Here is a 14,039-nt window from a genome sequence, read left to right as displayed (position 1 = left end):
CGATTTGTAATTAATTTATGCCCCCCGAGAAAGGACCTGAGCGCTACCTGTTTTGTTGTTCTAGAACTGTGCGTGTAAAGCTTCTTTTCATGTGAAAGAGCGAAGAGCTATTGGAGCTTTTGATAGCTACTCAAATATGACCTTTATTGGAATCGATAACTGACCGACCATGACCTGCATAGCACATACCTCTGCTAACACCTTGACACTCCCCTAGTACCCAGCCTCTTTGCGGTTTGTTTTCAGTTTCCGGGCCACAGGAATCGAAGGATGGCGGCAATTGTGAGACGCTCTCCAAATTTTCTTTTTGGAGCACGCAGTACATTGCGAGCTCTCGTTTCTTCTCCTTCGTTCGAGACTCACAGGCAGCAAAAGAACTGTAAGTGATGCATAATGTTTTGTTTCTTTTCTTTCTAGTAGGCGCGGAAGACTCGATGCACATGGAATTTCGAATGTTGATTTTGATCTCGTGAATGTTGTCTGTTTCAGTTTGCCATCATGGACACACAAAAATCAAAGTGGATGGGCCTGTTGTTGAGATGGACGGCGATGAGATGACTCGTGTGATCTGGACAATGATTAAAGATAGGGTAACAAAACCAATCTTTCTAATTTAGAAGTTAATCGGCCAGCACAAATTTTGTTTGGCAACGATTTGTGAACAAAGGAATCGTTACTCGGATACCCAAGGAAATAAGCCTCTTATTAACAAAGTTACATGGTCCCTATGCAACAAGAACGTAAAATTTAGTCCGGCTTAGAAGTGTTTCTTTGAATAATATTGTTTGAGCTCGAGAAAACTACACGCAACTTTCGAGGAAGGGATAATTATTCAAGTTACTATTTTCTTGTCTTGGCGTGAAATTTTGCACTCGGCTCTAAGTGCATGTATTATCTTACACGGGAAGGAAGTCAGTCGCACGAATTAACCTTGACATTCATGTCATATTACGTCATACCACGCGCTCCCATCGGATCTGTGGGAAAAAACGTGGTATCGGACCCGCCATTTTGATTTCGCCCATGTTGTCATGTAGTAGCCGTTGCGTTATTGAATAAAGAGTTTAAATGGAAAATTGTGACATGGATGTCGGAAGTGGGATAGATTTACACCAATAGAGGAATTCTCACCGCTAGAACAACCAAGAAAACCGGTACGTACGATTTTACAGTGTTTACTACAAAGTCCTGTCTTATCGTGCAATTTAGCCAAAAATGAGCGACTTGGTTGGGTTTGAAGTACCAAAAATGGACTGGACCCCTGGCCCAGATTTATTAACTAGATTCAAGAGATTCCGCCAAAAGTGTGAACTGCTACTTGATGGACCGTTAAAAGCCCGAGACGGCACTCAAAAATGCAAATATGTGCTGCTATGGTCAGGCGATTACGGAATAGACTTATTTAACACTTGGTCGCTAACCGAAGACCAACAAAAAGACCTGAAAGAATACTGGAAAAGATTCGAAGACCATGTTAAACCACAAGCAAACCATATCTTGAACAGATATTATCTACGAGGTCTGAAACAGAATAATCGTCCCCTAGCCACCTTCCTGACTGAAGCAAGGCTACTCATACAGAGCTCAGGTTACCCACCTGACTTACATGACGAACTCATGCGTGACACATTAGTTTTCGGCACCGATTCGGAAGAGGTCAGACGAAAATGCATTGCCCGCGGTAATGAATTAACCTTTGCAAGGGCAAAAGAAATTGCACGAACTGATGAGGCTACCCAGATGCAATTAAAAGCAATGAGTGACACTACAAACCCAAAGCAAGAAGAAGGGGAAGTCAATGCAATCAGCAGAGGAAACAAGCCCAGAAACCAGCCCCACCAAAGGTACACCAGTGGTAGAGGAAACAGACGACGTGACAACAACCTAAGACAGTGCTACAGATGTGGAGACACACCACACACCAAAGACCAGCAGTGCCCAGCCACTGGAGTAGAATGCTTCAACTGCAACAAACGCGGTCATTTTAGCAAAGTTTGCAAGTCTAAAACAAGGTCAGATGTGATGACCCTACAAAAAGAACAACCTGATGGTGTAACAAGTGAATGCACAAGCTACGACAAAGTCTTCCTGGGAACACTAGAAGCCCGAGACAGCCCCAGTACCTCAATGATCGCAAGCATTGAACAAAAAGAAAAACAACGCACCAAAGTCATGACTGAAATACAAGTCACGGTAGACCCCCATGATACACACCTGATACCTATTATCTGCAAGGTCGACACTGGTGCAGAAGTTAATGTCATCTCCAAAGACGACTATGACAGACTCAACCGCAGTTCCCAGCAGATACCCCTTGGCCCAACACACCACAGGATTACTGCGTATGGAGGCCACGCCATCAAGACCCTTGGAACCTGTCCACTATACGTCCATCAAAATGGCAGCATTAAAGAAGTCGTTTTCAATGTTACTGACGTACCAGGACCTACAATGCTTGGCTGTAAAACCTGCGAGGAACTTGAGCTGGTAAAATTTAATTGCAGCCTAGAAACCTCCAAAGAAGACAAAGAGACCCGCCTTAAAGAACACAGACCATGCAAACCGCACCAAAGGACCAGCAGATACCCTAGCCGTCTAGACACTGAAACATACCCCCCACTGGACAGGATAACCTTCTTCAACAACTTCGGAGACTGCTTTGAAGGCCTGGGAACCTTCAATATGAAACCTTATCACATCACCCTAGACTCCAATGCTGAACCTGTCATCCACGCACCACGTACCGTACCAGTACACCTTCGAGACATGTTTAGAAAGGAAATCAACACCATGGTAGAACTTGGAGTGCTCATACCCGTAAGCGAACCCACAGACTGGGTTAATAGCGTCGTCCTCTCTGAAACAACCAACGGCAAAGGAGAAGTCACCAAAATCAGAGTCTGCCTCGATCCACGTGACCTAAATAAGGCAATAAAACGCGAACACTACTACACCAAAACAATTGATGAGGTAGTCACACAGCTTAGTGGTGCCAAATTCTTTAGTGTAGTTGATGCCAAAAAGGGCTACTGGCATGTACCATTAGACGAAGCCAGCTCCTACCTGACTACTTTCAACACCCCGTTCGGGAGATACCGTTTCACCCGGCTCCCCTTTGGCCTTATTGTATCACAAGATGTGTTCCAGAAACACTTAGATTCAGCACTGGAGGGCCTGAAAGGAGTCACCGGCATTGCAGACGATACATTCATATACGGAGCTACAGAGGAAGAGCACGATGCGAACATGGTAAACCTCATGATCAGATCCAGGGAAAGGGGAATCAAATTCAACAAAGACAAAGTACAGCTCAAATGTCAGGAAGTCAGCTTTTTCGGCCACAAATGGACCCAGGATGGAATCAAACCAGATGACAGTAAGATATCTGCAATCCAGAAGATGACCCCACCTGAGAACCGCAAAGACCTCCAAAGCTTCTTAGGCCTCGTAAACTACCTTACAAGATACTCAGGGCGATTGGCTAGCCTCACAGCACCACTGCGAGAACTTACCAAGAAGGACACCGCATATGTATGGGGACCTGAACACGACGACTCATTCAACCAAGTCAAACAGGAAATCACATCAATGGGAGTCCTCAGATACTTTGACCCAAACATCGAGTCTGTCATTCAAACTGACGCTTCCCAGAAAGGAGTAGGCGCCGTCCTTTTGCAGCAGGGGCAACCTGTATGCTATGCCTCCAAAGCACTTACAGACACAGAAAAAAACTACAGCAACATTGAGAGAGAAACACTTGGTGTAGTATGGGGCCTAGAGAGATTTAACTACTACATTTTTGGGAAGCACTGTACAGTAAACACTGACCATAAACCTCTTGAGGCGATTTTCAAGAAGCGACTGTCCAGTTGCCCACCTAGATTACAGAGGTTCTTGATGAGAGCCCTGAAATACGACGTTACGGTCAACTACGTAAAAGGTCCTGATGTACCAATAGCCGACGCTCTCTCAAGAGTCAGCCCCCAGCCTACCCCTAGCAGCAGTCAACTTTCAGAGATATATGTCCACCACGTCACACAACACCTCCCTGCAACTCCAACGAAGCTACAACAGATCCGTGACGAAACAGGGAGGGATCCTGTATTGTCTCTGTTAAAAGAAATGGTCTTTGAAGGATGGCCACAGAAAAGAGAAGAGTGCCCCCAACTGCTACATGGCTATTGGAATTTCAGAGAAGAGCTGACCATCGAGGACGGCTTAGTACTAAAAGGAGACCGCATCGTGATACCTCCTACTCTCAGACCTGAAATCCTGAACATCATACACCAAGGCCACCTAGGGCAAGAGAAATGCCTTTTACGAGCACGTACATCCGTTTTCTGGCCTGGAATTACAAAGGAAATCATCAACCAAGTTAACCAGTGCGAACCCTGCCAGAAATACCAAAATAAAGCAAGGAAAGAGCCAATACTACAGCCAGAACCGCCACACCGACCATGGGAAAGACTCAGCTCGGACTTGTTCGAATTTAGAGGGCAGCAATACCTCCTGTTGACAGATCAATACAGCAGATTTCCTGTCATCAGGAGACTAACAAGCACCACGTCATCTGCAGTTATCAACCACCTGAAGAGCATCTTTGCAGAACACGGCATCCCTACGCAGTTGACGACCGACAACGGACCGCAGTACAGTTCGGCAGAATTCAAGCATTTTATGAACGTCTACGGGGTAGAACACATTACTAGCTCCCCCCTATACCCCCAATCCAACGGGTTTGCTGAGCGAATGGTCCAGACCGTGGAAAACATTCTCCAAAAGTGCGATGAAAATAAAGAGGACCCGTACCTTGCTCTCCTATCATACCGGGCCACTCCCTTGGATCACCAGCTGAAATCCCCAGCAGAACTGCTCACCAACAGAAAATTTAAAACTAGATTACCAGCATGCCATAGAGTCCTCCTCAACCACTCTCACCATGAGGTCATGAAAAGTAAGCTCATAGCCCGTCAGGAGAAACAAGCCCACTATTACAACCAGCATTCAGGACCACCCAAAAAGCCATTCGAAGCTGACCAACCCATCCGCACGTACAACCACCACTCACAAACCTGGGAACCTGGCACTATTGTAAAACCCGCCAAACAGCCAAGATCTTACATCATCAGATCCAGCAGTACAGGTACCACCTATCGAAGAACACGGGCCCAAATGAAACCAGACACAACTGCAGTGAGGGGAACACAATGCCAGCGGGTGGAAACCCCAGTATACCAAGGTTCTGAGATACCTCAGCAGACAACTAGTCTTGCCCCAGTCAGTCACACACAGACATCGCACAAAAACGGTGCAGCCCCCAGACCAGGATCTGGCGAAACAGTGCCACTGAACAACATCCCCCAGGGACCCTCAGATATAGCTGGAGGATATGTGACCAGATCTGGGAGGACTGTGACACCTGCACAAAGGCTGGATCTATAACAGTAGAGACACTAAAGAATAGACTTATAAGTATAAGCACAGGAGGGATATCCTTTCAACCAGTATTGTAATGTTCTGGAGATATGATAAGTTCCATTTTTTTTTTGTCGTTATTATTATTATTACATCGGTAGAAAGGGGGATGTCATATTACGTCATACCACGCGCTCCCATCGGATCTGTGGGAAAAAACGTGGTATCGGACCCGCCATTTTGATTTCGCCCATGTTGTCATGTAGTAGCCGTTGCGTTATTGAATAAAGAGTTTAAATGGAAAATTGTGACAATTCAGGTAAGTTTAGTCAATCTGGTTTGAAGCTGTACAATGTGTGGTCTCATTTCAAAGCCTTCTTCCTGTGTTCATGGAAACCGTTAACTGTAGCTACCTAATAATTTTGATTAAGACTCTTTGTGTGCTAAGTACCCAAACCGATGTTTATATTATTTTGAATACTGTGAAAGAAGGATAAGAAGCAAATAATCTGCTGGTGTGTTTGCAGAGGTAGAACAAATGTTATTAAGATATTGTGTGCGGTAGTCAGTGAGAATTTATGCAAATTTGCGGTACATTAATGAAAGGGAAGTGTAATTGCAAATTAAGAATTGCGAGGAAAAACGAATTTGTAACACTTAACGCCATCCATGTACCTCTATTTTTTCATTCCTTGGGTTGAAGTATTGTGAATTTCGCACATCATCTGAGGTGTTGCGTCTGTGGTGGATATTACAGTCACTGTTAGCAGTAAAATTATCGGTTTTTTTTTTTAAACTAATGTGTAAAGGGGATTTTTCCGTAATTCTATGGGTAGTCAGTGAAATAAGGTTTTCACTGATAATCAATGTTTCCCAGCGATTCTCTGGAACAGTTTAAGGCAGCGATAAGTAATGGATTAAAGTAACACTGAAGATATGAAGTGATAGGCGATAGTGAATGAAGTGAGGCAACATTCACTGCATTTTTATGATAGTAGAAAGCACTAGGCTTAATGACCTCAATAAGAACATGATTTTAGTAGCTACTTTATCACATAGCTATGGTAAAGAAGGAGCATTTGGAATGTAGAATTTCATGCAGACTTAAAAAAACTGGAAAAACTTGTCATGAAAATTGATAATGAAAGACACAGAGTTGTTAGCCATCAATATTCATTATAGAGCAGTCATCAATTTAGGCCAAAGGTTAAAGTAAGGGTAATTTAAAAGCTTTGATATTTTTTTCCTGCCAGCTCATTAAACCATATCTGGATCTGGATATAAAATACTATGATCTTGGTTTGCCACATCGAGATGATACAGATGACAAAGTAACAGTTGAAGCTGCTGAAGCCATCAAGCATTACAGTGTGGGAATTAAATGTGCGACCATCACTCCAGATGAGGAGAGGGTTAAAGGTACATGTAACTGTATGTAAATGATATTAGTAAGGATGGCAAAGAATTTCATCTATCAGTGTTCTTATATCAGCTATCTCCAGTTTATTTAATATATACCAAACTCCACCTCCACAGACCATTATTTTACAGTGTATAGCAGATACAGTTGAACAAGATCTTTGTGGACATTTTTTAAGCCTTCTTTAGGTGACTAGGTTAATTAGGAAAAGAACAATCTCTGACCCCTTAAAAATTAAAGAGAAAGAGTGAATTTACGTGAGTCATCACTCTTTTTCTAGTGTTCAAGATCTTCTAATTTTATTTTTGTGAAGATGTTTTTGCTGTTTTTGATGTGACTCTAACTCGATAAAATGTAAACTTCTTAGAAACGTAACAAGAGTTTTGCTTTCATTTGTTTAATTTTCCTTTTAATTGCAAGTACAATATTCTCATTTTTCCCTATGTACACATGTATTGGGTTAAGAGTGCTCTATAACCCACTGAGACAGTGTCCCTTTGAATCCTTTAACCCTTAAGAGTGACTAGCATCTACTTTCTCCTCACAATATCACCATGGAATCACACATTGATGCTATTAGAATAAAGGAAATGATCACCAACTAAAGAAACTCTTGATTGTTAGACAAATTCTCCTTGTCAGCACCTTGCTAAATGTATAGAGAACAGTATGGAGAATATGAAATCAATACTGATGTTAGGGTGTAAAGGGTTAAAACAATTCTGCTTATGATATCCTTCAATGTGCAATTTTGTTCAAATAATAACATGCAAAAATATTGTTTGTGGGTGAGTATTGATTATTTTAACAAAATGTCCTTCAAATTACTTTTATACACATTTTCTAGAGTACAACCTGAAAAAAATGTGGCGAAGTCCTAATGGCACCATTCGAAACATCCTTGGTGGTACTGTATTCCGTGAACCAATCATTTGCCAGAAAGTTCCCAGACTGGTCCCTGGATGGGAAAAGCCAATTGTGATTGGAAGGCATGCTCATGGTGACCAGGTAACCATATCAGACTAGGTTATATAAAAAAGTAGCTCCTTCCATAAAAATATTGAGCAGTGAAAGAGTGGGAAAAAGTTTGAGCCTAATCAAATACTAAACCAGAGATAACTACACTGACTTGTGAGAGTAATATTAAGGACTTATTTGCACCCCTTGCAGCATTCCAAAATGGATCAGTAGCAGCCTAGCAATGTACTACTTACAGTGATGCATAAAAACAATCTCCTCACTCAACAAAAACTTTGAATTCACTTTTCAGAAGCAGTCAAAATGTTTTAATATACAACTGAAACAATTGATAATAATTCCTTATCATGAAAGTAATGATCAAACATTTATTTATTCAGAACCATGATAAACAACAAACACATCTTTTTTTATATATGCGAGACAAGTGGGTACAGAAATTAAATCACAGGGTTGACAGTTGCAAGACACTGCAGACAAAAATGACACATGATTCAGACAATAGTTTCAACTGATTCCCATCTGCTTACCATTTCATTAATTTGATGGATACAGGAACATTTTGTGCAGAGTTACTGTTTCTGAAAGCACCCTTGTAAGTAAGTCATGAGCCAGTTGTTAATAAATAACATTTTTTTGAGGGGCAGGTTAAATTAGAGATCAAATTCATGCATAGATATGTGTCCTAAAAATGCATGTACCGCTAGTATCCTAAGAAATTAGGTGTTGAGCTCTTAAACCTTAGTCTCAAGAAGAAAGTATTCAAATTATTTTGCTGTGTGACTTGACTGAAACTCTCTTTTTGCTTCCAGTATCGTGCAAGAGATTTTGTCGTCAATGGACCAGGAGTGTTTGAAATCTCCTATAGACCTGCTGATGGGAGTGAAAAGCTGACCACTGAGGTGTTTGAGTTTACAGGGACTGGAGGTGTCACCATGGGCATGTATAACACTGATGAGGTATTCATTTGTTGAGTTATTTCTTGCTTTCTTTTTATATTGACTACTTTAACTGGACTGGTCAGTTTTGTATCAATTGTTCTAAAATTATTGTGCATACAAAGAGGAAAGAGAAGAGTCTTACTATAGTTTAGGGAGGAGGCTTCCTTTTCAGAACTCCTCCAGGGCATAGTTGTTGTGCAGTTTTCTCTCATTGTCTTAGCCAGTTTAAGAAGTCTTCTGCTGTAAGGAAATATGGAAAAAGTGCTATCTAGGTTGCCTAAATGCAAGTTATTTTCATTTCTTTCTTCCTCAAGCAGGCCCAACCTTGAAAAAAAGCACTCTTTGATTTGACATTTGTGCAGATATGAAATGTAAAAATTTCATTCTCTGCACTTTATTTTGTGTTGGTGATTTTCAGTCCATCAGGGATTTTGCTCACAGTTGCTTCCAATATGCATTGAGTAAAGAATGGCCCCTGTATATGAGCACCAAGAATACAATTCTCAAGAAGTATGATGGCAGATTTAAGGATATCTTTGAAGAGATTTACGAAAGGTATGATGGTATTTGGTATTTATTTTTGGTTCCTTCCTCCCTTCAGTCAAGTAATGAGCAGTAGTATTATAAATTTATTTCCTCTGTAAAATTATTTATAGCAGCTGGTTTTAGATGTCTTAAACGTAGTTTTTTCTTTCATGTTTCCCTTGAAGGTAAAACTACACAACTCTTGTGTAAATTTGTAAATTTATTTCACTGACTGAATTATTTAATCCTTTAACTCCATGAGTGAAAAAAGTAAAGTAAAGCCTTTATACAGGCCCAAGTTGCCCATGGTTGGGGCTTAGCTCCGGTGTCCTTAGCATGAAGTGGATAGGAATATTGCTACTTCCCCCTGGATGGGATGCTAGTCCATCACAGTGTTACCCCCAGCATATTTGCTGGTACCCATTTGTACACCTGGGTAAAGAGAAGCACTGTGAGAATGAAGTGTCTTGCCTAAGAACGCAACACAATGACCCTGGCCAGGGCTCACACCCAGACCACTTGATCCAGAGTCGAGCGCACTAACCATGAGGCCACCGCGCCTCCACAACTCCATGAGTGACCAAGATAGAATTTCTTCTCACAGTATCAAGCAGACAATTGATGAGAATAAAGAAATGTTTTGTTTTGTTTTTTTTTTTATTGAAAAATAAACTAAGGGATTATTAGTTGATCCAAACTCACATCATAAGGAATGTATGGCAATTAGTAAGAACCTCTGGTGAATTTCATGCTTAGCATTAAATTTGGATGAACCATTTACATGACTTAACCCGTAAACTCCCACAAGTGATTTACTTGTTTAACTTCTCCAGGCTATAATAATTTATATATATATTATCCAGCAAACAGGTAATGAGAATACTAAAACCTATCAGGTGGGAGTTTTTACCTTGATCTTACATCAAATACTCCTTACCAATGTACAAGGAAATGTGTAGCAGCTAGAGGGGAGAATTAACAATCAGATATTGGGACTTAAAGGGTTAAAGATACATGTCAAGTGAGGATCATTCAAATGCATAGTGATTGTTTTTACATTTCAGGAGTTACAAAGATCAATTTAAGGAAGCTGGAATTTGGTATGAGCACAGACTTATTGATGACATGGTAAGTGAAAGTCAGTGTTTGTTGTAAGCATGGACTGGATGTTATAACATTACCAGCTCCTTCCAGTAGAGCTAGCCATTGCTAAAGACCATTTTACTCATTTTCTTCAATGAGTATGAAGCAAGTCAGTTGTATCTACCCAGGCCTGCCATTATTCATTGTATAACTTGGTTGTAATTTAGGTTGTATGGAAGTAGGTAAATTACCAGCTGTTTAACCCTGGCACACATATTCTCCATGCTGATCTCTATACATTTGCCGAGGTGCTGATAAGGAAAATTTTTTTAACAATCAAGAGTTGCTTTATTTGGTGATCATTTCCTCTTTTTTCTAACCTCAGTGTTTGATTCATTGGTGATACTGTACAGAGAAATTAGATGTTAGTCACTCTTAGGTGTCAGCAAACTTTCAAGTTTGGCAGGTTGCACCACTGCTATAATAATAGTAACTTCCCTAGTCAAGAAGATGATTATTAGATATTCCTACATGAATCAGTATGACATCTATGGTGTCCAGTAATTTTGCATTAAGTTACACAAAGAAGCCTTTAATTACTGATATGCCAAAATGCCATGTATTGTTGTGTGAATTGTGTTATGGTTGTATTAAGCTTTGTTGTGACAATTGAGGTTTCTTTTTCTTTAGGTGGCTTATGCCCTGAAATCTCCCGGTGGATTTGTTTGGGCAGCAAAGAATTACGATGGAGATGTCCAATCTGATACACTGGCACAAGGTATGTGCCATAATTCACATTTGTGGTGGTTACACATAGTGTAGTGATTGGCTTCACTAAATAAATGAGTCAGTTCCAAATTGAATTCTGAAGAAAATTACTGTCTGATTGAATTTTAACTGAATGTCATCCATGTGAAATGAAAACTCTACTTTGTGTGGCAGGCAAAGAATAAAGAGGTGAACATAAAGCAAATTTTGAAATTTTTAAGATGCTTTTTCTGAGATGAACTTCAGACTCTTACTGGTCTAATTGAAGGTAGTCTCTCAGTCACTTTACAAAATACTTGAGAATTTAGTCAATGAAAAGACAAAGTACAGCTGTATTAACAAGGTGCCACTTGTGTGGCATACAGGACCATCAGTTGGGGTTCCATTTGTTTTGAATAAGTTCTCAAGGGCCAAAAATTGCTGGATATCATATTTTTGGGCATTTAAGGCCCAAAAAAAGTGAGTCAAACTTGTTTTGCAGGATAGTGATGACTACACAGCAAACTTTTCCCCATAATTCCAAAATTTAACCTTGCCTATGAATCTCCAAAGAGTCTGAACAAGAACAAGGTGGAGAGAAATTACAAGAAGCACTTGTGGCTTATTCCTTAATTTGTTACATGAAGGCTCCATATACAATGTACAATGTAAATGCACATATACATGATAGGGTATAAGGAGAGATCTGTTGAAGCTTGTGTTACTCTAGCCAGTGAGCTCATTGATTGAGGGTGTTAACGATTCTGATTTCTTGCAGGCTTTGGTTCCCTTGGTCTTATGACAAGTGTATTAGTATGTGGTGATGGCAAAACAATAGAGGCTGAGGCAGCCCATGGTACTGTGACAAGACATTACAGGGAGTACCAGAAGGTACAGCTGACATGATTATTATGAAATCCTGGATTTTTACTCAATCAAGGTGTTTCCTCAATGAGGCTGATCATTCTGGCAAAGTCATCTACATGTTCTTTTCCTTCCCTCCATTGCACCCTCCCTCCATATTTCTCTCCCAGCTCCCATAGCAACCTTTCCTTGTCCCTCCACTTTCCCCTTCATCCACTCTGTCCCTCACCCTTCCACCCTCCTGTGCTTTCTTTGTGAGTGTTCATCCCTCACTTTGGTTTCTTAGTGATTTCTGAACAGATATCTTGCCAGGGATTCAATGTGGTTGGGCTGCCAAATTGACTTTTTTGCTAAGTTGTTTCTAATCTCCTTTTACTCTTTTTTTGGTATCTACCCATCAGGGAACCTTCAGGGATTTTAAGGAGGTCGATTCTTTGTATTCTAACGGTCATGAATGAAGTGCTTGATAAACTCCTGACAAGTTGTAGTATTTGATATTTGTTTTGATGTTTATGTTGTAGGGAAATGAGACAAGTACCAATCCCATTGCCAGTATTTTTGCATGGACTCAAGGTTTACGTCACAGAGCAAGACTAGACAAGAATGCTGAGCTCAAAAAGTATGTTTTCAAAGTTGCTTAGTGACTGAAGCCTCAACATATTGAACCCCCTTCCAACATGTACCTGCTATGCAAACAGATCTAGAGTATTCCAATATAGGTAACACTTGAGCACCTTTTTTCAGTATCCCCAAAAAATAGAGAGAACACAATTTTTCCCCCCCAAGGACAGAACATAATGGCTGTGGCCAGTGCTTGAAACTGGAAACTAAGACCCTAAGTGGAAGACTAACAGATTAGATTAGGAACTGCCTTTCTCTCCCACATAGATTCAGCCATTACTGCAAAATGTCTTGAAAAGGTCTAATGTACAAAATAGTCTCTGTTAATAACAAAGTTACTGAACTAGTTCTCTAGTGCAATATTTAGCTTGTGCTTAGTTGAATTTTTTTTTTTGTTGTAACATATCACCATAAGTAGCTATACCCCAAAAATTATGGAAACATGAACAAGCAAACACAAACACATCTACAAACCCTAATAGGAGCAGCAGTATTTTATGACCCCAGTTGATTACCAAATGATTTAATTTTTTTTCCACCAGGTTCTGCAAGGCTCTTGAGAAGGCATGTGTTGATGCTGTTGACAACGGTCACATGACTAAAGATCTTGCTGCTTGTATCTATGGACTTAGCAAGTAAGTTGAACTTGGCCGAGATAGAGTGGAATGTTTCATATTGCTTTATTTTTTATCTATTTCAGCAGAGAATTTAAAATTTTGTTGTTGCTTTGTATAGTGTAAAGCGGGACCAGTACTGCTCAACTGAACAGTACTTTGATGCTGTTGAGAAGCAACTTCACGACCTTTATCAACCTCCTGCATGATGATGAGTCAGCCATCAAAGTTCCTGCTACAGATAATCCTTTAGACTGATAATACAGTGGCAGATTTAGCCCTGTAATTGTGTTCATTATAATTTAGGACAGAACTATTTCCAAGCTATTGCTTACTATACAATTTTCTTTGAGATGAGTGTGACTATCACTAATGTATTTTTTGTTAAAAACTGGCACTAATCAGTTCAATTTTACTAATGTATTTTGCACACGGGCGCTTGCCTGAGCTTTCATATTATGATTATTCTGTGGTCAGGCCAGTCAAGTCCTATCCTTTCAGTATCAGTGGCAAATTCTTGCATATGTGATATGCTGTGTGGTGAATGTAAGTGCCAATAACGTATCTTTTACTTATGATCTGAAACAAGCTGCCAAAAATTTTAGTAAGCTTACTCTGTAGTTAGGACTCAAAATTTCTGTAGTGTGAATAATGTGTGGTTTATTGTATGTACTTGCAAAATAGAAAATAAAGTTGCTAAGATTTTAAAAGTGAGCGAGTCTTTTCAGACGGATGAAAATGTGTTCTTGTTATGATAGTTTTGGAGAAAGGTAAGTTGTTCATCGGCTCAGGTAAGTCGCCACTTTGGTAAGATCTACAAAGAAACCTTTG

At 40.3% G+C, this 14,039-nt stretch overlaps 1 protein-coding gene across 1 annotated transcript; it reads left to right on the top strand.

Annotated features, from left to right (window-relative positions):
• Positions 1 to 244: 244 nt before the first annotated feature.
• On the top strand, positions 245 to 13,918 carry LOC113672927 (uncharacterized). Its single transcript, XM_089204928.1, has 12 exons — positions 245 to 379; positions 490 to 590; positions 6,669 to 6,834; positions 7,683 to 7,843; positions 8,626 to 8,772; positions 9,173 to 9,309; positions 10,344 to 10,407; positions 11,053 to 11,140; positions 11,888 to 12,000; positions 12,495 to 12,592; positions 13,137 to 13,229; positions 13,330 to 13,918. Exons 1-12 carry the CDS (start codon positions 271 to 273, stop codon positions 13,415 to 13,417), a joined length of 1,365 nt encoding a protein of 454 aa, XP_089061054.1. The 5' UTR covers positions 245 to 270; the 3' UTR covers positions 13,418 to 13,918.
• The last annotated feature ends 121 nt before the right edge of the window (positions 13,919 to 14,039 follow it).

This window comes from Pocillopora damicornis, chromosome 4, assembly GCF_964200805.1.
Source record: "Pocillopora damicornis chromosome 4, jaPocDami1.2, whole genome shotgun sequence".
Taxonomy (NCBI): domain Eukaryota; kingdom Metazoa; phylum Cnidaria; class Anthozoa; order Scleractinia; family Pocilloporidae; genus Pocillopora; species Pocillopora damicornis.
This window is presented reverse-complemented; position numbering and strand designations above follow the sequence as displayed.